Source organism: Aythya fuligula, chromosome 1 (genome assembly GCF_009819795.1).
Source record: "Aythya fuligula isolate bAytFul2 chromosome 1, bAytFul2.pri, whole genome shotgun sequence".
Classification (NCBI taxonomy): Eukaryota; Metazoa; Chordata; class Aves; order Anseriformes; family Anatidae; genus Aythya; species Aythya fuligula.
In genome coordinates this window covers 85,640,451-85,666,684 of record NC_045559.1, presented here as the reverse complement: position 1 = coordinate 85,666,684, position 26,234 = coordinate 85,640,451, and the positions used below count along the sequence as shown (strand labels likewise).

The 26,234-nt window shown below is 46.7% G+C and overlaps 1 protein-coding gene across 1 annotated transcript; it reads left to right on the top strand.

The window, feature by feature from the left end:
- The first annotated feature begins 7,180 nt into the window (after positions 1–7,180).
- Positions 7,181–25,775, top strand: TMEM39A (transmembrane protein 39A). Its single transcript, XM_032190935.1, has 9 exons — positions 7,181–7,248; positions 17,797–17,987; positions 19,283–19,505; positions 20,917–21,000; positions 22,373–22,515; positions 22,966–23,314; positions 24,119–24,306; positions 24,839–24,959; positions 25,447–25,775. The coding sequence occupies exons 2-9, from the start codon at positions 17,875–17,877 to the stop codon at positions 25,678–25,680; spliced, it is 1,455 nt and encodes a 484-aa protein (XP_032046826.1). The 5' UTR covers positions 7,181–7,248; positions 17,797–17,874; the 3' UTR covers positions 25,681–25,775.
- Positions 25,776–26,234: the final 459 nt, after the last annotated feature.

Genomic DNA, 26,234 nt, shown 5'->3' with positions numbered 1-26,234 from the left:
CCCGGCGGGCGCCCCCCGCGCAGGCGCGCTGCCCTTACCCCACTCACGGCATGGCGGCCCCGCCGCCGGGCCTTCATCCGCCCCGCGTGCGTGACACCCGCGGAGCCAGCAATTGTGACGGCTTCTAAAGTCTTTTTATTTATTTATTTGTTTGTCTATTTATTTATTTATCTATCTATCTATCTATCTATTTATCTATTTATTTATTTATTTATTTATTTATTTATTTATATTTTAGTTTTTGCTGAGGGGCGCTGCCGCGCTGCCCCTGGTCGTCAAGCGTTGGGGGATGCCCCTCCCCTGAACAATGTGGCACCTTTAGGGCTTATTTGAAGTGAAATGAAATGTGACGTGGCAGGAGTCCTTAGAATCTCCGAAAACTGATCTTAAGATAACATGCTTCCAAGCCCTGATCTCTCTATGTAACGATATTAAGGGCGATCACGAAAGCGCTTTCTGTCTCAAAGTGTAACAGCACAAACAAAATGCCTTAAAATTCACATGCCCACATGGGAATTTGTACATGGCTTAAAGTGTTTCTCAATTCAATATTTGTAAGTTTCCTCAATATTTGGGGAAAAACAACCCTCAAGGGTGTTTCTGCCTGCAGTTATTGCAGGTTGGAGGTTAGGTTGCATTGGTTAGGTTGCATTGGAGGTTAGGTATGTTGAACAAAGATTTGATCACCACATGAATTAAGTAAAATTCATATTGCTCTAATGTAACATTTGCTGTTTTTCTAGGAGGTGGAACATTCTACACAGATTTCCTAAGTTAGCACCTGAGGTAACACCTGAGAAGAATATGCTGTCAAGCACTAAAAAAGCCCTTCAAGGAAAAAAGCAAAATGCATCTTCTCTTGTGGTAAGAAATCGCTTCTGTTAAAAGAACCTGAGAGGAGAAAATCTTCTGTTCAATAGCACGAGAAATTAAACAAAGCAAAATGTTGCAAATGTCTTTGCGAGAAAAATATGCCTGCTTTGAAACAGACAGAAATTAGATCTAAATGAGAATAAAGGATAGTCATAAAATCCCTTCAATCTGTAAATAGTGAAGAATGTTGGTAATCCAAAATGAAAAGATACATAAGTCATTGTCCAGGGTGGTGGACTTAAGGTGATATTAAAAGTATAAAAAATGTATGAGGGGACCCTGCTTTACTTACATGAGTCACACCCATTGATATTTTAGTCTGGTTTTATAATACTGTGTAGTTGTCAAATCCAGATGCTACTTGCTCATTACAATACAAAAAAAAAATGGTGTCAAAGATGGTAAGTTATGGTTAGTGCCATGAGAATCAGAGCTGGATACAAAAGAGATCTGAAGTCATTTTTCATCTGAGAGCATGACAGAAAGCACTGGTTGTTTGACCTGGCGAAGAGTGTATTTACATTATACACCTTGTCAGTACACATGCATACTGCGTGTTTAATCAGCACGTATCTGAAGTCCCAACACACAGCAAATCATGTTATTACCCATCCTAGTTGTCAATAAATATAGTTATGGGATCAGTAAGACCTGAAATTACTGTGGTGGCGGTCTCACAAGGTAGAGGAGGGGAGAGAAGAGCTGGCCAGTTATGTGGGAAGATGCTAGAAGTGAACGGGGAAATGCAGAGGATCTACAAGTGCTGAGTAGACATGGAGATAACAGGAATACCGTGTTACAGGGTTATGAGGGATGTGAAGGAAAAGTTGTACTATTGCAGTGAGGGCATTGTGGGAGATGTGGGAACCAAATACACCGAGAACAGCAATTAATTCAGTTTATGGCACATGGACCATTATGTTAAATTGATACGAGCACTTCTATGAGTACACTTTTACAAAAGTTCTTCTGCGTGTTTTCCCCCACAAGCACTCTATCTGGCAAATTTACTATTTGCCCAACTTTATTTAGTCAGGTTTCTTTCTTCTGACTAAATGTTATGCTTGTCCCAAAAAATAAAATCCTCTCATGGATCTCATAGCAACTGAGTCAGAGTCCCCTTCAGTGATCTAACTTTTATCTTCTATTAAGCAAAACTTTACATTTTCCCTTATCTCAAAAAGTCGTTTTGTCCCAGGTGAGATCTTTAGCTGGTAATTTGAATTCCACTTGGAAAGAATGACAAGAACTGAATTTATGCTACCCAAAATACATGGCAAGCATCACTGGGCGCCACACCATATGCAAATGTAGTATAGGCTATAAATTTGCAAATGTTCCAGTGAGTCGGTTTTCAAAGTGTAAAATGATATTTTTGAAATATTTGGAAAAGATCAGAGATCATTAGTTGTGGAAATAATTCCATCCCATAAATAATTATCTGTAAATTTAGTAGTCATTTTTGTCAGTAGAATGCTACATCTACAGTTTGGAGAAGAATAGTATATGGCATGTTGAATAACTTTATTATGTTGAGGTGATGAATGAGTTTTTTTTTCCTTTCTGGGAAAAGGTAATGATATCAGACAGAAAACCTGATACTTCATCAGTTTCCTTAGCACAGCATAAACAGTTTCCCTCAGAAAACAAATCCATAACAGACGGTTCTTAATGCTACTAAAAAAAATACCGGTGAGGCAATCCTGGATGTAGTTTATCTTAATGCAGCATAATAGAAGTATTGGAATTTCTGAGCAAACAGAATCAGAATATAGGTCATTTCGGTCTGTTTCCATTAGCACTACTATTTGCTGAGCAAGAGGAGATTTTAAAGCCATGCAGGTTAGTTTCCCATTCATACAGCATCAGTGATCTAAACTAAAATTGTTCCATAATACAACTTGCAGAAGATGTACAGAAGCGCTGTTTTTTTGCACGCAGATACAGTGTCAACACCAGACTCTATTCCTCACAGAAAGTGTGAAAACAGCCTTTCTTTTTGTCTCTATTCTTGAACCTCACAGTTTAAAACAAGCCTTTTTCCTGATAAGTCCTTTGGAGGAAAGCTATTTGCCTTGTACCATGTGGCCTTGAAAGGTGAACAGCAGCAGTAAACTCTCTTTCGTATGCAGCTTTTGCATACAAAGGAAGGTTGGAAGGGAGATGTGACTTCCCAGGCAGTGTTTAGCTCACAAAATCCAATTAATGCTTTTGTGGGTATCAGAAGAAGTTTCATCTCAAGCGTTTTGAATGAGTGACTTGCAAACTCCATGACACTAGTGCTTTCTATAACATCTTTCATGTTGTGTTAAATTCAGAGTTCTTTGCTCCACCTTTCAGTGGCTTAATCAGCTACAACCTATTTTAAAACTTGGAGTCCAATCCTAGTGCACACTAATTATCTTCCAAATGTTTAGCAGCACAAAATAACTTCCACGGAAATTTGTCCTGGCAGTGACTTCATTGTCACAGTTGTACAAGTAGACAAAACAGAGCTAACTTTAAAGTGGGTCAGTGGCTGATAACAGCGTGTTGACAGCAGCAAGGAGTTTAGAATGGGCTTCGTAAGTCATCCCAGTAACAGGTGGGCATTCAAATAACTGGTTCATGATGAATTTCGTGTTGCTACATCTACACTGTTAGTGGTATCCAACCTTGTCTGGGTGTGCCTACACGAGACAGCAGTTACATTGCTGAGGCTAGGGTTTGACGCACTGAATTAAATAATGGCTGTATCCCATCGTAAAATTTTAAATTGCAATTTACAGTTGAAATGGGTGTGATCTCCCATTCGGGGTCACACCCATTTGTGTCCCACAGATTGTGAGGCAATAGCCCTGGAATAAAAAGGTAGGGGGGGTGTATGGTAAAATGAAAAAGGAAAGAGTTAAATCAGTGAGAACTGAAAGGGATTTGAAACAGGAGGAAAGTGACTGATAGAAAGGATTTAGGTCTTTTAAGAGATGGCAAGAAAGAAGGGACAAAACATCGCAGAAGTGAGGAGGAGATGAAAAGGGCAATAACCTGAAACATCAGAAGGCAAACAAGAGTTAGGAAAAAACAGAAAGAGAGGTAAAGACAAGCTAAATCATATTGGATACTGACTGAGAGTGTACAAAGTCTGAATTTTATACCACTATTGTTTGCCGGTGTACTGGCCACTGGGGAAAGTGGTGGAATGGTTATTCTATGTGTTTTACAGAAATCCCTCTGGCATTTACAGAAGTCCCTCTAGCAAGAGGGGCTTCTTTTCTTATGAAAGCGGAATAGTCTTTTGGAACATGGGCCTCTGTACTTTCTTGGGCTCTTCACGGCTGTAATCTGGTGTTTTGCACAATAAAGTCTCATACAAAGATCAGCTAAAACTGGTGAAGGAGATTTCACAAAATTTAACAGGGATACTCTCATCTTTCACACTCTGCCTGGCTGTGGATGTTTCTTATTCCTCAGTGCTAGTTGCCTTAGCTCAGTCTGGATAACAGTTTCCTTTCAAACAGGGGGAGAGTAAGGACCCAGATGTTGACAGTTCTCTCCTATGGATTCAGTGATGGACTGGCCACAAAGACCTTGACAGGTCTTTGCAAGGATTATCTGAAAAGGAGTTACCGAGGATTGATGGGAATAAATCCTCATTCTGCAATTTTCCCGGACTCCTACTTTTCGTGAAAGACAGATGAGGCACTCTAGTCTCCACGCTGTTTAATTGAATTCTATATCCATGACCATTAATAAGTAGTATATCCATGACCATTAATAAGTAGTAAGCTGGGGAGGGAGTGTATGTTAACCTTAATATATCCATTATATCCTTGAGTCAAAATGCAGAGTGGCTATAAGATTCTTCTGCATGTATCCAGACTCAAACTGATGTTCAGATTTGTAGCTGAGAATAAATTGCCCCCTTGTCAAATTAGCACAAACCTCTGTTTCTTGCATCACCATGCCATACTGCATGGCTCCATCAGCTAATATCTCCTGGACATATTTTACATAAATAGCAGCTTTCTGTTGCAGTAGGGGCCTCAGGTCTTAGAGAACTGAGGCTAAGAACAGCTTATTTTGGGGGAGTTTGCACATTTTAGGTTCAATTTCTTTTTCAGCTGATCAAGAACAGTAGAACTCTATGGCAGATTTTCTATTACAAGGTGTGTATTTCAGAGGTACAGACACGTAGACTATGTCCAGAGTCTGCTGGTAGAACTGGGATGTTCTGTGGTCATTTCTGTGGCTTCCTATGGCTAAGCACCCTCGAGGTGTGAGGGAGGTGAGGCAGGCATATTCAGCCTATGGAGAATGCAGCATCTGTGGTCTAGTTAATATAGATAGAAATTATTTGGAGATGTTGCTGAGGTTAATGGGAGGAGACTGAATGCTTGAGGGACCCTGATATATTGGCGGGGAATGAGGGAGAAATTTGTATCAGAAGCAAGCCCAGCCATGCTTATAAGCGAATGAGACTTAGAGTCCCTTCCAGATCATCACTGTAAAAGTAAAACAGACGGGAGGAAATGGCAGGGGGAGAATCTGTTGTCCAGGCCATCTCTGTGCTATTTTTTGTAGACAAGCCTAGCCAGAGTTACCAGGTTCTCAGGGTAAGTCTTTTAGATAGTGCATCCCCACGCAGATTTGTCTATGGCTCTCATGTAGGGTAGACAACCAGACAAGAATTCTGGGCCAAAGCCTGCTGTAGTGCATCCTTGCCTTTCAAAAGTGTGCCACAAATTACTGAAGAGGAAAGAAGGATGTTTATTTTGACAGTTAAAAAATAATAAATTTTATACCAAATTTTGTTTTTGGTTTTGTTTTTTAATACAAGCATCACTGAGAGAGTGGGATAACATCTATGAGCTGGCCTAGAAGTCTCGTTCTGAGTGCTGCCCAAGTCTTTGGTTGGTTTTATGTCAACCAACCACCAACCTTTGAGTGTTTGCTGCCACTTGGTGGCTACAGCAAATAGTGCCCGATGTTTCCTCACTGTTTGCTCTTTGGGTCTGTTGGTGCCCTGAGTTTTGCAGTATTCAGGCAGTCCTGATCTGCCCCAGTTAGGCACCTGCAGCACACCTCCTCCCAGGGTGGCACTGGCAGCTGTTCGGTGAGACTGTCGATGTTCAGTCATGGGATAAACAGATCTTGCTATCTGTAACGAAGCAGTGAACTTTATTTATTTATTTATTTTGGCATCTCGTGGTGCGAAACATCGAGCTTTCTGGATTTATTGTTACTTGTGACCCTGTAGCAACAAAAAGGTACTTGGCATGGCAAAAAACGAAGAGAGTGTCTCCCCTGAAGACTTTTCTGTAAGTCTAGCGAGGGTGCAGATGATGCATGGGGTTGGAAAAATAGGGGATGAGGTTGAAGCGGCAGCAGTGCTGAGCACTAGTTTTGAGTTGCACAGTTCACTTCGCTGTGTTGTATTTGACTTGTGTGGTAACTGAACTGTTAAGGTTAATTGGGCCTGGCTGGGATAGAGTTAGCTTTCTTTGTGAAGTCCATGTAGTGCCATTTTGGGGGTTCGTGACTGAAACTGTTGGAAACACACCGATATTTCGGCCGTCGCCAAGCAGTGCTTACACAGCATCAAGACTCTGCCCCTCTGCCATTGTGGGTGAGCAGCTCTGAGGGGACACAGCCAGGACAAGGGGCATTCCCTACCCATTAATACCACGTTGAACAATAAAAACTGAGGTACATAAAGAAGAAACGGGTGGCTTTGGGGCTCCCGGTGCATCACTTGAGAGAGAGCGCTCTGCCTGAGGGGGCCATTTCGCTTCTTTATTTCCATTTCTACCCTTTCCTTACCCCCCTCACCCTACCCCCCGACTCCTCCCTTAGTCGTGCTCCCCTTCCCAGCCCCCTGAGGAGCACGGAGGGGCTGCCATGAGGGCTGAGGGCAGCACCGCGCCGGGCTGCGGCCACCCCTAAGATGGCGGCGCGGCGCTGCCGCCCCGCCCCCGCGGCGCCATGCCCTCCATGGGCCGGCCGCCGCCGCCGCCTCCGGTGCCTGCTGCCTGCCGCCGCCTGTCGCCGTGTGATGAGAGCATCAGCCCTCACTCCCTGCCACGTCTCCCCGGGCAGCTGCGGGGCCGAGCCGAGCCGAGCCGGGCCGCCCAGCCTCCCTTCTTCCCTTCCTTCCCTCCTTCTTCCCTTCCTTCCCTTCCCTTCCCTTCCCCGCGAGGTGGGGCCGCACGGCGGCAGGAGGGGCGAGCCCGCGGGGTGCCCCCCGCTGCCGCCTCCTCCTCGTCGTCCTCCTCCTCCTCCTTCTCCTCTTCCTCTTCTTCTTCTTCATCCCCCCTCGGCGGCCCGGGGCGCCGCGGGTGAGGGGGCAGCGCCGCCGGGCCGCCGCTGCCGGCCGATGTCCGAGCCGTGCTTGGATGTGTGAGTACCCCGCAGGTGAAGCCCCTCCGTGGGGTGGGGGTGTGATGAAGGGTTTTTATGTCTGTTTTGCCTCTCTCTGATGAAAAGTTGAGGTGGTTGGAGCCGGGGTGTGCCTTTTTAGACGTTTCCCGAGGCCTCGGCGGTGTGTCTGGGCTCCCAAGCGGGGTCTTGGGTGTGTTGTGGGGACGGGGGTCTCCTGTGGGGTTGCTGTGGGGTTTTAGAGGGTTGCTGTGAAGCGAGCAGCCCCGAGAGGGCTGTGTGACACAGCAGCGCCCCGTGGGAGGCCAGGCACCGAGGCCAAGCACCGAGGCCATCCCCTCTGAGGTCTGAGGAAGCGTAAGCGGCCGCAGGAGAGCCGTCGTGCCCAGGGCGACCATCTGTGCCTGCTGCTGCCGCCGGTCCTGCTTGCATGGTGAAGAAAACACATCCTCCACTTCGTAGGGTGGGAGCTAGGCCTTGTTACGTGAGATAGCTCTTTCACCATTCCCTTTAATACATCAGTATCTAGCTGAAACGCAGGTAGTTCTGTTTGCGGTGTATGATCACTCCTGTGCGTGCTTTTTGGCGGCGATTAATAGGTACCCAGCATCACTGGCATCTGTCACGGCTGTAAGTGAAAGATTAAGATGTCTGGACTCCACAGCGGTGAGTTGTAAAGCTTTTGGAGGCAAGGCATCCTCTCCGTAACCAGCTCGAGTCTGTTAACTAGCTGTGAGCAGGAAGGATTTTCTCTGAGAGGGACAAAGTGGTATGGGACTGGAATGGCTCGGCTCTGGTTTCGCCAGATGTTGAGGGCAGAGCAGGACACCAGCCCTTTAACCCATAGTCTGCCCCTTTGCTTACCTTGTGGCACTTCTGGTTCTGGCATGACTTTGTTTCTGATGCTTCTTTCTCCTTCCAGCCGCCTCCCTGGAGTGCAGACTCCTTCAGCTGGGGCGCGTGGCATCGCACTTGAGGATGATCTGCTGGTAAAACCTGGGCCCAGTGACGCCAAAGTGGTGGTCAGGCAGCGCCAACCTCTCTGTGAGCTGTGCTGAACCTCCTTGTTGCACCTTCTCAGACAGGGACTTCTTCAGGCGGGGATGCAGCCACTCTTTGTTTCTGTTCTCAACCATCTTTGACTCTGGTTTCACGGTGCAAACCAGCACGTAGGGCAGGAATGTTATCCAGGCCTGACTTATTTGGAGGGACAGAGGTGCTCAGGTAATGTAACTTGGCCAGTTAGCTGCGTCCACTGCAATGCATACTCCACATTTTAAGACCACAGAGCGTCTGTGTACCTGCTGTACACAGACTCATTCTGGCTGTCTCTTGGCAGACCTACTCACACTCATTTGAGACCTGATTATCAGAAGGTCTGGGAATTTAGGTGTTAGAGCTCCTGAAGATGGATATGGGGCAAAGCAACAAGATAGTACTGAGTCTGAGACCATACAATTCCTCAGTCTCAGTGCTTTCTGTGTGCCTCAGTGTAATTAAATCCTGGGAAAAGGGGTTTTGTTTGTTTGTTTTCTTTATTTTCTTTCCTCCTGACAGTTAACATTACAAGTATGTGGTTCAGTTTTAGTTTTCAGTTTTTGTCAATACAAAGAGGAATGTGTTTTCAGCACTTGTGAAAACCATTTCATCTCTGTTTAGAGAGTTAATTGAATTTGTTTGCTATTAGAAAACTAAGTTTTACAAATTTTACTGACTTCCAACCGTTCTTTTGTTTGTTCGTTATGAAATTTAGGTCCTGGTGTGTTTATAGACAGAGAAATACAGAGGAGGACTGAATGTGGTTTGCAGAATCTACTGAAATGCTTGGGATCGTTAGACTTTGTATTACTTGATCTGTCCTACTTAGCTATATTCTGCTATTTAATATATGTTTTCCTTTTTGAGGCCCAACTTTTGTTCTCCTGGCACTGCCATTCAGTTGGAGAGCTGATACAGTTTAGCAACAACACTGTGGTGCTGTTTTATGCATAAGAAACTGTAAGTAAGATACAAAATTATGACAGTGAGCCTTCCTTTTCATTCAGCGATCCCTTTTCTTTGCTATCTCAGTATTCTGAATGCTGGAGCATTCCTGGCTGCAGAGTTTGGCTTTTCATGGTAAGCGGTGGTGTCATGAAGTTAGCACTCTTCTCTTCGTTGTTACCTAACCACAGTGGGTCTCTTGTGGTGACGGAAACTTTATTTCATTTTTTTCTAGCCATATCACAATCAGATAAGCAGGAGAATTTCTAGCAGGTGCTGTTTTAAAACCAGAGGTAAACCTCTAGTTGCTGTGTGACTTGGCCTAATCATTCATGAGCTGTCATGAACTTGCCTGAAAGTTTTCCTGCCATTCTTTTTGGGGTGTGTTCGTATGAGGGTCATTTCCAACATTATTTTTTTTTTTTGACTTTTTGGACTGAGCATGTTGCAAGCGGAAAACGAGACTTCTGGTGGGAAGTGAATATTATGCAACCTGGTCAGAAAAGCTCTGCTGGCTAACGTGGTGCAGCAGCATCCACGTGTGCTGACTGGTTTGAAACGTCTGGTTTAAGGCAAAATTATCAATAGACTTCTGCAGCCCAGTAATGCTTCGAAGGGGGCGTGCATGCAAATTCAGACTGCTATATGGGTCTTGGCGTAATTAATTATATCAGGGGTTAATGTATCCTATTTTATTTTCCTGGTTTGCTAGATGAGTTGCTCTGCAAATGGTCATATGATGTTCTGAGTGCTGCCTACCACTCTAATGGAAATTGAATTGAATATCCAAATATCCTTACTGTTCTGTGGGGAAATTGCATGACCGGGCCGTCTGAAACGGCTCAAATATTCCCTGTACGTGTTATTTCAGATGGAAGCAGAGGGGAGTTGATGTGTCGTACGTTTTATTTGCAGAATTATGATTTGTGCGAATTATGGTTTATGCAGAATTCCGCTTCTCCACGGTGTCAGGGACGTATTAAGGCCTTTTTGTCCGCTGATACTTTCCAGTAGGAATTCCAGTCTGACGACTTGGGGTAAGGCTCAAGAAATGCCCAGCTGATTTGAATGCAGAGAGGAGCCCCTGGGCCTCCGTGGGATCTGCTAGCTGAATGTTGATGGGGTATAGGGAGGCACGCCTGTACATAGTACCAGTAAAAGTAACGTTAGATGCTGTTAGGAAAAAAAAACAAACGTGAAATGAGTTTGCAGAGTGTTTCTTTCTTGTGTTCTACTCCATATCTTCAAACTCCTTGCTACGGGTGGCAGATGCCTGCCTTATTTTTAGCCGTGTGAGGACAAAATAGAAAAATCCTAGTGACTCCCCGTGGCTCGTCATCGTGGCTGATCTCCATTAAATTAAACATAGGGGCTGGCAGCGAAGCAAAACCAGCAGGAAAGCTGCTTCTGTTTGTTTAAAAAAAAGCTTGTCAAAAGTTCTAAAATAATACTATAAAAATATATTCACTACTACATACAGAGACCCCCTGGGAGGAGAAATACTTGCCCGAGTGTTTATCCCTTTCGGGATAAGGAAATGAGGCCTGAACCAGTAAAAACAACTTCCCTGCAAGTCAGTTGAAGAGAAGAGATTAAAAAGCAGAGTTCCCGGCTTGAAACCCTGTGCTTGTGCCATTAGACCATGTGTACACATTGAGGATTTGGAAGAAAATGCAGATTTTTGATGGCTTGCTTGGCTGAACATTAAAAAGTGGGTTCTTAAGGCAAAAGTTGGTTCGCCCACCCACCCTCCTCCCCCAGGGTTGTCTGTTTGGCTGGGTGTTTGTCCAGATCAGCTAGAAAAGAAAATCTCCATGCCCAAAAGCCAAAATCGCCAAAATTTTCCCAGTTGCTTTGTTTGGCACTGCATAACAGAGGGCATTGTCTTGGTAGTGCTGCGCCGGCGTGTGGTGCTTGGCGAAGGAATTTGGTGCAAGAAGTGCCTAAGAGTGGGTGCTGATGGGTTGTATTACCAGACAGCCTTCGTGGCGTTGCCTGGGGTGTCTCCAAAACCTCATCCTCGCTGTTTGGTGATTCCCAGGCTTTGAAATCACCAAAGCAGCATCCCTTGTCCTGCAGTGGTAATCGGGCTCAAAGCTGGCCGTATATTAATCTGCCTCCCCACCAGTGATGCACGAAGTGCCTAAATACCTGGTAAGCCCATTGATCTTCCAGTAGTTGGTTTGTTATGGGGGAAAAAATACAGGAAACGGGTTTCTAAAGTGAGCTTTAGTTTCTATCTGTGCTAGGCATGTGGAACTGGAGCTTAAACTTGTGGTGTTACATGCTCAAACCCTGTTTTGGATCTGAAGCTTAAACTCTCTGGAGCTTTCAGATGACAATGCAAAGTTGCCTTTGAGAACCATATGTCTAGCTTAGCAACTCCTGCCAGCTCTGTATGAGATGGGAATCGCTGTCCTTTTCCCCATACAATTGAGAAGCATGGGAACTGTAAGACCGAAATAGACCATGATCCAACTCGTCAGGACTGCATTTCCAGCTGGCGCTGGAAAATATCAACTTTGAAATTCTGCCTTGCTTTCGTATAAGAAGCAAATGCTTTCTTTATTCCAAAATCCAGTGTTGGGCTGGGATTATTGCCGCATACATCAAAGGAGGCCAAAGAAAAGATCTCGCTAACTGTGCGATACAGTTGTCCTGCTGAGAAGTGTATTATTTGCCCCTTGTTTGATCAGCCCTGAGGACCACGGTGGTTTTTTGTTGTTGTTGTTGGTTGTTTTGAATGTTACTCCACTTGTCTTCATTCATAAAATTATTGTAGTCTTTCATTAAGGTCTTAGTAAGCTGTTTGCTTTGACATCCTGCAGCACTTAATTGCACGGGGTAATTACATGGTTATGAGGTATTATTTTATTACTGCATGAATCGCAGCTTTGTTCTTGCTCCCTTGTAGCCAGCGGTTCATTGAGGGCGCTTAGCGTGTGTGTCTTCTTTCGTCCAATTTGCAAGGATTTCGAGTTCATCTGTATTCGGAGTAGGACTCGTCTCCTGCATGCCTCTGGAAATCTCCCTCACGCCCCATGAAGTAAGGTATTTGAGGGGATTTCTAAGGAATGTAGCGTTTGGGTTGGAGATCCCTGGCCATTTTTTAAAATTTCCTTTTCAATCTCTGGGGTGATTCTCTTGGTCTAGACTACTAAGGGCTTAAATCCACCTTCCATTCTTGAAGAGTAGGTCCACAAAGCGATCTAAACTGAGCATGCTGCACACACTCCCTGGAAAACTTTTCTTTACTGCTCCCGTTTTTCTCAGTGAGTATTTGAAGCGCTGTGACTGCTGCAAGAGGCGAGTGCTACCTTCACCTTGTCTTTCTGCCTAGCTGTAGCCTGCGTCGCTGAGGATGCCTGAAGCCAGTCGCTGCAGTACACGTGCAGATTGCGAAATCATTCCTTTTTCTTGCTGCTTCTACCCGTCGTTTTTGGCGTGCGTGTGGAGGACTGATGGATGGATCTTCTTCATCCTTTCCAGCCAGAGCTCTGCTGCATCAAAAAAGCCCACGCTCACTCGATCGCGCCGGTCGGTTTTGTTATTACAAGGGCGGCTCTTGGTTCTTAGTCACTGAGCAAAAATGAGCCTCGCTCCTGCATCACCTGACGGCGCTGATTCACAGCTCTGCTCGCTGCTTCCGGGGCCTGACCCTTGCCTCTGCTTTAGGGGCTTTCTGTGTCCGTCCGTCCCGAGTCTCCTCCTTAATCTGCTGCTCCCGGGTGCTGGCTGCAGCGTGAGGGCACGGAAAATGTGCTGACTTGGGAGACCTTGCTCCTAACCGGTTTGGCCTCCCTGCTCCGGGCCAGCTGGCAGGTGTGCGCCTCCCCAGCCAGCCCCGGTTGAAAGGTTCTGTTTGCCTAGCGCTGGGGGGCCTCGGCACAAGCCAAATATTTGGCTTTCCATCTGATAACTTATCGGTTATTTCCTCCTGAAATCGTCACGACAACCAAATGCTTTTTCATGCCTGAACCTGGCCGGTGCTGCCACAGAAGTTTTGCAGCATCTCCCCTTCAGCCGCGTCACATCTGCCACACCGACAAGGTGGCCTCGTGATCAAAGCGTGGGCATCACCGTTCCCGTTCTTGATTTTTATTTATTTATTGACTGATTTATTGATCGATTGCGGTGCATTGGGCGAATAGGCTGCCAGCTCTAAGTTTTTCCATCTGTTGCGACGGTTTTATGTAAAAACTAGAAGGAAATAAAATTGTCGCACCAAGAAGATGTAAACTTGAACCATAATAACTAGGACTTGTGGCAATTCCAAAGAAAACTTGAATGTAGTGTGAATTCAGTAATAATTTGCGAAGGCATTAGGATTGTTGGACGAATGCAAGTTTGGGATTAGGTTAACCAGGCCCAGCTACTTGAAGAAGGGGGATCTCTGTAACCCAAGAGACCTTTTTACATGTGTTGTTTCAGCTTTGGAGACTGGCTGGAGAGGAGAAAGAGCTATTTGTCTGCTAACTAAGAGTCACGATTGTTACGGTATGCATTCAGCCCTAGTGCTTAGAGAATCCTGTCCCCTTTTCCTCCTCCCATCCTTTCACAAATGGTTTCACCAGGGGCTAGCAACTGTCTCTGCAGCCTCGCGGGCAAGCTTTTATAAATAACTCCCTGTGTCCCAGACAGTGGCTTGTTGTTACCTGTGGGTGGCTTATGGCCACCGGTAGCCTCCAAAGTTTACAGTGCTGGCCGTGCTGCTCTGCAGCAGTGCAGGGACAGAGGCTTTCAAGCAGATCATGGTGAGCCAGGAGCCTAAATGATCCTGTGCCTTCGTAGGCTAGAAGCGAGCCCTGCAGCTCGTTCAGGCCGTCCTTTGGTTTCGTTTTCAGGACAGGCACCTCTGAAGAGGAACGAGGCAGAAGTCGGTGCTCCCAGTGGTGCCGTTTGCCATGGGGAGGGAGCTCCAGCAGCGATGCTGAAAGCCTTCCTCCCTCACAGCCGCAGGGGCGATGGGGTGCCTCACCCCACGGTGTAACCTGCTTCTTTAGGCAGGGTGCAGGCAGCTCGGATCAAGGTGGAGAGTTGCAACGAGAGACCCGTGGTGGTCTCAGGCTGCATCACTTCGAGCGAGGGTGGCCACATTTCCCTTCCTGCTCATGAGAGCATCTGGTTGTAGGACTTCTGGAGCCAAGGAAAGCTTCTTGAGTGTGGTGGTTTTTATTTTTTGTTTTTTTTGAAGCTCTGACAGTTCTCAGGCCTCGGTACAGCAAGCTTCCCGAGAGGATTGGAGGCTGGGAGTTCTCTCCAATTAAAAAGCATTAACGCCGTCGAAATAACTGGCTACGTGTCGCAACGTTTCCAGCAGAGAGATGGGGAGCGAGGCAGATTTTTCGTTCTGATGAGTCACTGGCTCTCTTCTGGTTTGTCCCTTGGAAGTACTGTTTAGACAGCTGCTGATGGAGGAATGCGACCGAGTGATGGGCCCTGGGGAGCGGGGAGGGCTGTGTGCTCTTTCACCTCCGAACTGCTGGATAACTCGTCTGCCTGGCTCTTCGTTAGTATGGCTTGAAGGGAGCAGTCCCTCTAGGACTCCAAGCCTCCCATACCCGTTTTCTTTCCACCTACGTGGACAGGCCTGCTAGCTTCTGCCAAATTTTCCCCCAAATCTTTCATGTGCCCTTTCATGATGCCCATATCTGCCCTAGAGAGATCTCGGGAGCAGGGCAGTTCCTGTCCTGGTGATGCTGAGGATGAAGGCACTGCAAATACATGAGATCATTCGAAGGGAAGTTAAGGTGAACTGGGAAGAACCACGTGGAATCGAATCGATGGACTAAAGAGTCTTGACAGGAAAAGCTTTTATCTACTGCCACTCACTCTCTGTGCCTGAAACTGTGCATAAAGTGAGTGCAGATGGGTAGCTGCAGGATGGGGACCCTACAAGCAGAGAAAGGAGTCTTGTAGGTGCGTGGGTCTTTATGAGAACTTGTAATGACTTCGGTGCACGCAGGAATCTGATCTAATGGAGTAAAAGGTCACGGACGCTTCATGCATAAATTTTACAATCGAATCATGCCTTGATTTAATAATTGAGAACTATAAAAACTTCTTTTCCCCGTGTCTTCCCTCCTCGAAAAGGATTGGTTCAAAGCCACAAACGCAGGCTTGGAGGCAAACCCATCTCTAATCTTAACTTGTTGTTTAACTTGGTCTAGGGAGCTTTGGTTTTGTGTGCCTAGTTTTACAAAACAAAAACGAAAAAAGAAAGGTTCCTTGGGCAGGTTTTGCTCTAACAGACACCCTCCTAAATTGATCAGACCCTAGCAAAGTCAAGCTTTTTAAAACGTGGCTCGAGTAACTGCACTCAGGCATTAGCCCAGTCCATATGGTAATGGATCAATGCGAAAGGAAGTATTCAAGGGCATTTAAGATGCGGTGCACTGACATTAAGGAGGGCCCTTTCCTACAGGCACTCATTTTTGCTGGTAGAAACTAGCATTTTACTGGTTTGCCAAACCAGCGGGTGGGAGTTCGATCCCTCGGTGTCCGAGTGTTTACGTTGGTAAGCATGTGAGGCATACTAATGGGGATGGTGTGAATGAGAGCTCTTGAATTATTTACGTGAATCGTTGAGCGTGGCATAAAATACCTTCCGCTAACTCTAATACCTCTGGTTCGAACACCGACTTCGGGCTATTGCATCCGTTATCATAAATATCCCGTAGGTTGGATTAGATCAATTGTTTCAGCTTCCTGTAATAGTTTTAATTTGCCTTCATATGGCTTTGAAAGTGGCTCCTTTTTTTTTTTTTTTTTTTCTTTCTTCTCCTTAGCCACTTACATAAAGTATCTGGATGCCCTAAATGAGTTCTTCATTGTCTCTTGCTGCCCCTGCTCATCTTGTGCATGCAGGAGAATTTTCTTCTGTTTATATTTAATGTCTGAAATTAAAACTCTGTAACATCCTAGCGAAGGTCCTCTGTAAGCTTCAAATTATTGACTAGAAAGGTAAAGCAGTACTCAGTTCTCTGTTGTGTCTTCTTCGGAATTACAGCGAGAGTTTCAAAGCCTGGCAAAATACATTTTATCTTCCTTCAAACCTAAACCATCCAGTGTTTACCCTCCCCTTTCATGCAATTTCACAATGCCATTTTTTTTTCTCCAAAATCTCTGTTTTACTTTTTTTTTCTTTGCAAGTGACCTTCACGTGGGTATGTGCAAAGCATTCATCTTTAGTAACGCCTTATCTGTTTTTTGATGCAACTTTGAGAATTGGCTGTTGGAGTAGAGATGAAGCCGGGGAAACTTGAAAACAAAAGCAAATTCTTTGGGGGGGAGGTGGGATTTTTTTGGATTGTTTGCTTTTTTTTTCCTTTCGGATAGTTCTGCACAGTGTTCATGGTGACAGTGATATGACTCAGTCCGCAAGCTTTCTGGCATTTCTGCCTGCCATGATTTCTCAAGATTTGAAAGGAGGTGATAACTGAATTTTAAGCAGAGGTTAGGTCCCACCTGTACATTTCAAAGCTGGATCCAGGGTTTCCCAGAAGGTGGGAATAGATCCTGGGTTGGCTCTGGCTACGATGTTTTGCCAAAAGGGCACCTGAGTAGTCTCCAGAAATGCAGACACAATGACGTCCTTGTCATGAGGTGCCCTCTCGGTCTTGATTCTGTGTGTCCAGCATGCTCACCAGGAATTACTTCCAGGATTTGTGCTCAAATTTAACTTGTCAGTCCCTTACCAGCCTGGTAGCCATCAGAAACTTAGGTAACTGCTGAAATCCCTGTAGTGCCATGTGTGAGATCAATGAAATAAATGCAAAAGTACATGGGAATTGGTTAAGTCTTTGTCAGACAATCCATCCTACTGATATTCTGAGTTGCCCAGTCTCTCTCATACAGTTCATTTTAAAGAACTGATGGATTTAAATGCTTCATTCAAAAGAAACAAATATTTACAGGCTTACTTTCTAATTAAAAAAATTTTAAAAGGCTGGGATATGTGGTTGCCTATCCATGTGTTTTAAGTGTACACATACAAACAAGTTTTGCTGCACTACTGCTAGCTGGAACTGCTTTTAAATGGCCCTCCTACTATCATGTCAGTCAGGCTTTCTTAGCACAAAAGGGAACCGAACCGTGCAATTAAATGCTTTGCGAAGCCTTCGTGGAGACCTATTAATGCTGGCTGTTTTGTGCTCCAGCAGAGAGGGTCCAAATTGCCTACCGGCATCACACCCTAACAAGTGATCCTTTGGGTGGTCAGAACGACCTGCAAAGCTCCAGCAGCTCCTTAGAGCAGAGCAGAGAGAGGGTTCTTCCCATACTTGCTGCTGCGTGCCCTGGAGATGCTCGGTAGAGCTTCCCAGCCAACAGGAATTGCTACAGGGGGTTGATTTAAGCAGAAACTCTTTAACGACACGGTGTCAGTGGAGCCTGTTCTGAGCATGCAGGCACTGATCTGGTGCTGTAGAAATGCCAGAGTGCTTCGGAGTGGTGATGGGCGTCCCAGCTTTACGACAAGGTCCTGCCTCTGTGTGTGGCTTCCTTTTGTGTGAACTCGTTTGGCCGGGGTGTGAACCATGTCACCAGTAGCTTGCAGCTTTAGTGATGTTTCTGCTTCCTTTGCAGACCTGGGAAGGCGTCAGGATTGTCTGGGTCACGGGGCACAGCCTGCTGGAGGCACTGGAAGCGGACTGGTTCCTGGTCATGCCCGGTGGAAGGAGGGGACCCAGCCGGCAGCAGCTAAGCCGTTCAGCTTTGCCTTCTCTCCAGACTCTGGTCGGTGGGAGCTGTGGAAACGGTACCGGTTTGAGAAACAGGTGAGGACAGAGGTAGGATTGCCGAGACACCCGTGGCTGGGATGTTAAAAGCTGGGACCATCCCCTCTGAGCTCTGCTCGATGGTTAAAATCTGCCCTATGGGGAAGCTCGTGGAAGTGAGGCTGCGGTCGCACAGACCTTGTTTTGTCCTTCCCTGCAGCAGTTTGCAGAGCAGCGAATCCTAGCAGATTACGAGCCTTTTACTCATTTACTCTATTACTCGGTTGCCTGCAATACCACAGGAAATAACTGCGACATGTCAGAGCTCAGCTGTGAGTCCTCCTCTGCATGATAGAAAGAAAGGGCAGGAGGATGTCTTATACTCTGTTTTAGCACTGTTGCATCCACATGAAACGGTTGACAAAACTAATCTCCATGTGCTGGGGAAGTTGGGGCTTGAAAAAGGAACATGCAGCGACATTTATAGCTCTGCATTTAGCATAAGGTTAAAGGGCCCAGTGTTATTTCCTCTCCTACAGAAGTCAGCAGGCTAGAGAAACCACTTGCTGCATATTGAGGCCCTGATCTACGTGAGACAGGGTCATTCTTGCAGAGTAGAGAGATCGAAGCCATTTAGCTTTGGCATTTAGGACTTCTCAGTCAGTATGTGGACGGATGGCAGTCTGAGATATTTGAGGAAGAGGTGACTGTTGAGACCACGGCGTAAGTGCTGTAAGGTCCTAGGGGAGTGTTGCTTATCTCAGTTGCAGACAGCACAGTTTACATTTGATTTTTCTCCACCAGCATAGTCTGCAAGAGCTTTTAATTGTCCTAGCCTCCTTCGAAGAATAGTTTAGAAGTGTGAAGGCACTTGAGAGGTCAGCCTCGAGGCAGTGGCTGAACTCCTCCATTCTGGTTTTAGTTACCTCTCTTTAAGAGAGGAGCTGTGCACAGAAAGGTGATGGGCACTTTGCAGTACTGGAGAAAGAGGCCGTGTGCTTCTGTCCTGGGGTGAACTGGATGCTGCTGCAGCATCTCATGGCTTTGCTTGAAGTTTTCTTCCTCATTGTACCTCTGGTCTTCCCTCTGCAACTCGCCTGAAATAGAGCTGGGCACCTCTGGTAGACCAATCTATCGGTTGTGTGCAGAAAACACTGGATAAGGGTTTTGTTTGTGTTAAGAGGAAGACAAAGCTCACCACCAGTCTTGCGCCAGTAGCATGAGTGCAAGACTGATACCGTCTGCGCTCCAGCAATGCCCAGTCCCAAAATCACAACCCTAAGCACTCCCTGTCCTGGAAAACAGTGGAGACCACGTAGAATGTTTACCAAGTGAGTGGTGTCTGTCTGCTCTAGGAATGGTAGTGCCATCAGCCTCTCCGCGCCTCCGATCACAGCGCTGATTACTCCAGAGCCTGTACGTCACTGCCGGATCCCTGAGCTACCTTTAGACGGGAGCCTGCTCTTTGAATTCCTGTTCTTCATCTACCTGCTGGTAGCCCTCTTCATTCAGTACATCAACATCTACAAGACTGTCTGGTGGTACCCGTACAATCACCCTGCGTCCTGCACCTCCCTGGTGAGTTCCCCAGCAAATGCCATCCTTCCCTTGTGCTTTGTCATTACACAGCTGTTTTTCATGCTTCTTCAGCTCAGGAGTCACCCAGCCTTTGATAGAAGGGGGTGAAAGGGACTTTGTACATGCTCAGATCAACCAGGCCCATATCATCCCTCATTTTATAGGGGAAAAAATAGGTAGAAGGTGAGAGAAAGAGAGAGAGGTGTCAGCAGGGCTTCTTCAGTGGAAATTTCTTGCGGACACTTGCATGGCCAAGCTAGCTGCTAGGTTTTGAAATGGAGCTGAACCTACAGGAGTCTACGTGCTGCTGTGGGTGCCTCCTACCAGAGGAAACAACAGAGCTTAAGAGAAAGGATGAGGGAAGTTTGCATGAGTTATCTCCCAACGGGTCAACAGCAGAGGAGTTGGGGAGGGGGTCAGATCCTCACCTTACGTAGGCCATCCAGACTCCTTAGCTGCAGTCTTCCTGGCCCAATAAGCTGTGCAACCTGACAGTGAGCTGTACCCGAGTCAGCAAACCTTGTCTGCATGTTCTGAAACCTGTATGGTGTCCTTGAAGCATGAGGCAGTTCCTTGGGTAACTATACCAACAGGTGGTGCTGGTGTTCTAGTTATCCAGCTGTTAGCTGCAAATTCGGCTACCCAGTGCTGGGCACAGCTTTCTTTGAAGAAAAACCTTTCTGTTTTAGGCTCCCCACCTGAAAACATATCAACTTATGCTTGTTCCTATAAGGTGAACATTCTCGTATACCCAAAATGTCCTTCAGGTTCCAGACAGTATTCACTCTGCTGACCGTTCTAGCCAGAACACAGCTTCACTGAAAAAAAGAAATTAAGGGTTCCAGGAGCTGCATCTAACTTCATGCAGCCAGAACCGACAATAACTTCCAGTACAGATCAATGGCCTGTGAAGACAGCATTTCCCCCATCAACTTGATCATCAGGAAGCACTGGTGGTCACTACAGCCTGTTTCAGAGACCAAAGGCTAAAGTGAGCTGGTATGCAGCACTCCAGACTTATGTTTGGTTGCCTTTTTGTGGCTGGTGACTTTTCCCTTGAGAACTTGGAGATTGTTCTCCACAGTAGGATCCTGGTCCTAGAGTGCTCTTTGACCCCAGAAATACCTGCCTTGAAGGGTGGCTTTTTTTTTCCCTTTTTTTTTTTTTTTTTTTTTTTTTTTTTTTAGTAGAAATTCCTCCATGGGAAGTGACCTACAACATGGGGGGAAGACCTTGATTGTGGAGATGTTTCTGTGTTACTCAGTTTTCTCCCTTCTCTCTCACCCCTGATAGAGAGATTTAGGGAAATGTGACCCTAATGCTCTCAGCAGCCAGCTTTCCAGTCCCACCCCAGCTGGGTGGTTTTGGGCTCCGTTCCCCTGGTGAAGACCTTTTCTCTTTCCTCCTTCAGAATTTCCACCTCATTGACTACCACCTGGCGGCGTTCATCACAGTGATGCTGGCGCGGAGGCTGGTGTGGGCCCTCATCTCTGAGGTAACCTTTCAGTGCTCCCCCTCCTGCCCATAGGGCTGATTGCAGAGTGTGACCATCCACAGTCCTAGGAAGTTCTGAGAGTTGGGTAGCTGGAGCATTTCTTCCTCCAGAACAAGTCTGGGTGTGAAAGACTAAGATTTTGGGGGACTGGGTTCTTTTTTTGAGCCCATTCATGCCCTTCAGTATTGGGTAGCTCTGTCCTCTTTGCAGCTAGGAGATGAAATGATCCTGTTTGCTTCTTTATCCCTGCAAGTCAGGTAGGAGAAAGGCAAAGAGGGAGGTTAGCCAAGCCTAGAAAAGTGAACAAGGAGATTAGAGGGGAAACATCAGAAGGAGGATGTGTGCGTATACTACAGTGAAATAGAAATAGCTGGTAGAACTGCTTTTCCTTGTCCTGGTTACCCAATAACTCTGCGTGAGCTTAGATTTTGAGACGCGCTCTATCTTTGTGGGAGCAGAACCACACCAAGGATATGTTTGGGAAAAGTTCTTTGGAGGAAAAGGGAAGCTCCACTGAAACAGTTAATACTACTCCAGATTAAGCAACAAGTTTTAAGAACAAAAACTCCTAACAGTTAAGTACTGTTGAACGGGTGAATAAAGATGGATTCCCAGTTCGTTCATCTCTGATTCCTGCCATTTTCATTTTTGATTCCTACCATTTTCATTTTTACTCCATAAAACCTTCCACAGACTGAAACTGCTGCTTTGAAACCTTCCACGCGGGTTCTTGCACATCCCATCTATTGGCTATAATCACTGAGAATCTTTCCATAGTTCAGTTTGCCTTCTCCCCTTTGAAGACTGGACCAAGCTTCCTCACTGTCCTTTTGAAGGTGGTGCCTCCTCACTAAACTGTAGCCTGTACATGCAGAAGAGGGAACGGTGGAAATCCTGGTTTGAGGATTGCCAAAGTGCACCGTCTCTTTGCTCAGCTGAGAATTGTAATAACCAGTTCTTTAGGAAAATGAATGCCGAGATCTGGTCTTTGTAAAGGAAATAGCCGGAGGAAACGTGTTGCAGGCTATCTTGGAATATCATCAGAGCATTAAAGAACCTGAGTAAAAATATCTTTTACTTTACAGCTCTGATTTTTAAAGGGCCCTGTTTTAACCATGCCCTAGAACTTGTGGTGGTTTTTTTTGGTTTTTTTTTTTTGTTTTGATCTTGTGGATTCTCCCAAACACGATATCAAGCGGTTTCACCTTTGTAAGAGAGAGTCAGTCTTCCTCTTCTAGGAGGAAGAGGGCAGTCATCCCTCTTCCAGTGCCTCGTGGCACTTTCTTCCTGCTCCCCCTCCACAGGCACCCCGTGTGCTCACGTCCTAGCACTCGTGCCACGTGGCTGCTGAACGTTTCTTCTCTATTTGCAGGCCTCTCAGGTGGGTGCGACGTCAGTGATTCACTACATGGTGCGCCTGGTGCTGCTCACCCTCTGTGGATGGGTGCTCTGCTGGACTCTGGTCAACCTCTTCCGCAGCCATTCTGTGCTCAATCTTCTCTTCCTGGGCTACCCGTGAGTAGCAATACCTCTTATTTGTAGGGCAAGGGGGAGCATAGCTGCCTCGGGGTGGCACAAGCTGCTGTGGGAACCAGAGATGCTGGCTATAATCTGCCCCCAAGACACAGGCAGACAGAAAAAGCCGCCTTAAGAATAAAGGGGAAATGGGAACGGCTAGGGGAGGTGGTCCTGACCCTATGAAGCAAATTCCCTGCAGTGTGCTATTTGCTGTTTCCACTGGGATGACAAGTTCCACGGCTAGGATATCAAGAAACATCTCTGCAGCTTTCAAGGCTGCAGCGTCGAGCTGCTTAAGTGAAGAAGAGTTGCCCACTTCTTCTGGAGTGAGGGTTCCTACGTGGTGTCCCTCTCATAAGGGCCAACATTTGTGGAGAAGGAGGATGCTGCTTCATGTTGGTTTGGCTGTCATTTCATCCCGTCTTTCTTCCTTTTTTCTCCCTGCAGGTTTGGTGTCTACGTTCCTCTGTGCTGCTTCCACCAGGACAGCAGAGCACAGCCCCTACCTGCGGACTGTGGTTACTTGGTACAGGATCAGATGGTGGACGATGGGGCTTCAGCTGTCAGCAGCCTGGTCAAACCCAAAGATTTCCTCTCGCTTCTGTGGGAATCCTTGAGAGAACAGTTCAATAATCCTACGTCTATCCCTACCCACAGCTGCCCCCTTTCCCCAGATCTCATCCGCAATGAGGTGGAGTGCCTAAAAGCAGACTTCAACCGCAGGATCAAGGAAGTTCTCTTCAACTCTCTCTTCAGTGCCTACTACGTGGCCTTCCTGCCACTGTGTTTTGTCAAGGTAGCTCTTGGCTGGTTCTCTCCGCGCCCCTGCCCACCGCCTCCTTCTGAATGTTGTGTGAATTGCTGCCAGGCCGGATTCCTGGTTAATTCCCCTTTTCTCTGTCTCCCCTTTGGCAGCCCGGATAGCGGAGCATGGCTGCATCCGGAGGGCACTAGTACTGCTCCTGGTTGGCGGATAGGTATTGCCATAAATGTGATGCACCTCCAGTCCCATCACCCCACTTACTAACCCCCCTTCTCCCCATCCCCTGTCCTAGGCAGATGAGTAGCTGTCGTCTTCCTAGAAAAAGGGCACGCGTTGTTGCTTGTCTCAGATCCAACGTCCTGGGTTTCGAGCGCTTGGATCAGAGGCTTTGGTGTTTAGCCTGTTAGAAAGCAGCCAACTAGGAATCTAAATCTGAGAACCCCGTGTCGGTGTGGGGGTCGTATTTTTTTGTCATATTCTAATGTGAACGAGCTCTAGTTGGTGTAGTGAACCGGGTAGGGCTCCACAATCCACGTAGCAGTCCTGGTGCTCCTGAGGCAGCTCTGTGGAAAGCAGCCCCTCCTGTTCCCTGCTGCCGGAGGAGGAGAGGCACCAAGCTGCAACATCATCAAACCCCCACCCTTTCTCCTTCGGGTCGAGGAGAAGGGAGCCTCAAGCATTTCCTAAGCTGTAACCCTCTGAAATCACCGGTCCAAAAGCGCATGCCTGTAACGTGTGGTGTGGGTCTGCTGGATGCACACGCAGTACGTCCCCTTGTCATCCCCTCCTCTGCCTAGTGACAGCAGCGTGCCAAGCTCTCGTCCGCTCTCTTTGCAGAGCACCCAGTACTACGACATGCGGTGGTCTTGTGAGCACCTCATCATGGTGTGGATCAACGCCTTCGTCATGCTCACCACTCAGCTGTTGCCTCCCAAGTATTGCGACCTGCTCCACAGATCGGCTGCCCACCTCGGCAAGTGGCAGAAGCTAGAACACGGCTCCTACAGCAACGCTCCACAGCACATGTAAGTGTGGGGATGGGAAGCAAGGGGATGAGACGTTCCAGTAGATACAGCACTGCTGATACTTACTTACTTAGCAAGCTTTTCCACTCCCCGTAGCACCAGGGATTGTAGACACAGCTCTGCTGATCTTTCTGTTCCCAAGAAACAGAGATGTCTGCTCTAGAAAGCTGTCCAAGCTCCTGGTAAAGTGCTGGTTCCTTCCCAGAAACAAACGCTGTAATAATTCCTCTGGGCCACTGGAGCAGTAGCTTTATCAGAGGCAGATCAGAGGCAGAGGTGTCCCCCTCCAATGTAGTAGGCCAGGTTCTTGCATGGGGAGCCATTTCTTCACTGCTCAGTCTGAGTTCTGGTGAGCTTGTGATACCCTCACCTTCATGTTGTTCCGACGGAAGCTGGGGCACACCCCTATAGCAGAAGTTTGGGCATTTTTCAAGATGCTCACCCTTCCTTTGAACCCCTCTTCAGTGAGCTAAGCATTTCCTCCTCCTTGCTGTCCCCCCAATGCTAACGCTCTGGCACTCTTTCCCCACAGCTGGTCAGAGAACACAATATGGCCACAAGGAGTACTGGTGCGACGTAGCCGATGCCTGTATAAAGCAGTTGGGCCTTACAATGTAGCAGTGCCTTCAGATGTGTCCCATGCCCGCTTTTATGCAAGTATCTCTCCTCTCGGCGTGTTGTGGTGGTGGGAGGGAGGAGAGGTTTAAACCTAGCCGCAGCAGAACAGAGTTTGAGGCCGGGCAGCCGTCTATTGCCTGTTCTCAGCAGAAGTTTTCCCATTGCAGCATCAGAAGGGAAGTAATGGCTGCCTCATAAGTGCTTTTGTCAGTGTGGTGATGCAGCTCTCTCATCAGGCATAAGCATATTTTAAGAGGTTCTACTTAACAGAGCATCCTCTGGGGAAATGGGAAAGCATCTCAGCTGGTTATTTCACCAGTCCTCTCCTTCTCAAGGAAAAGGACACTTTACATTCCTCCTGTCTTATGCTGCTTTCCCTAAGTAGCAGCTAGTGGTGCTTGGAGTACAAACATCCCTTCTGTCTAGCTCAGTGGCACCAGACAGTATTACACACGCACCCCTCCCCACTAACATCACAAAAACCTTACAGAAATCTGTGCTTTTTTACCTGTTTCCCCGCAGTTCCTTTTTCACCGTCCATTACGGCTGCTCAACCTGCTGATCCTCATCGAAGGCAGCGTGGTCTGCTACCAGCTCTACTCACTGCTGCGCTCCGAGAAGTGGAACCATACCCTCTCCATGGCCCTCATCCTTTTCTGCAATTATTATGTCTTATTTAAGCTCCTCCGGGACCGGATAGTATTAGGCAGGGCATATTCCTATCCACTTAACAACTATGGACTGAAGGCACACTAGGCCTGCCCAACGTGTACCCTTTCCCCTTCCCGTGCCCCTGTGCGGGGAAGGGAACCTCAGAAAAAAATATTTTCGTACAGTTCTATTTTTTTCTTGCGGCGTTTATAAATATTTAAAATATTTTATATTTTGTATACTGTTGTTTTTGTGGGGTGGGAAGGGAACTGGTGGCAATTAAATGTCGCTTTATAAACAAGGTGTTATTTTATATATATATATATATATAAAAAAAATCAGTGTGTATATACCGTATATCTATACCCATACATATATCTATGTGAAGCAACAGGACTGTTTGTGTGTGTGGTCACTGTGTCTGCTTTGCTCACACGATTTCCTTGCTATTGCACACTGTGGGGACAGAGCTGCTGTTAATTAGGAACTGGTCTCCTCTAAAACTTCAGTAAGTGAAGAGCTAGGGGAAAAAGGAAACAGGGGCCTTTCACCAGTATGAGCAGTTTACCTAGAAACCTCACTACCAGGGAAGACTTGCACCAGTTAAACCAATTTAGAGAAAGGGAAGAAGCAATGTGCTGAAAAAACAGACTAAATTA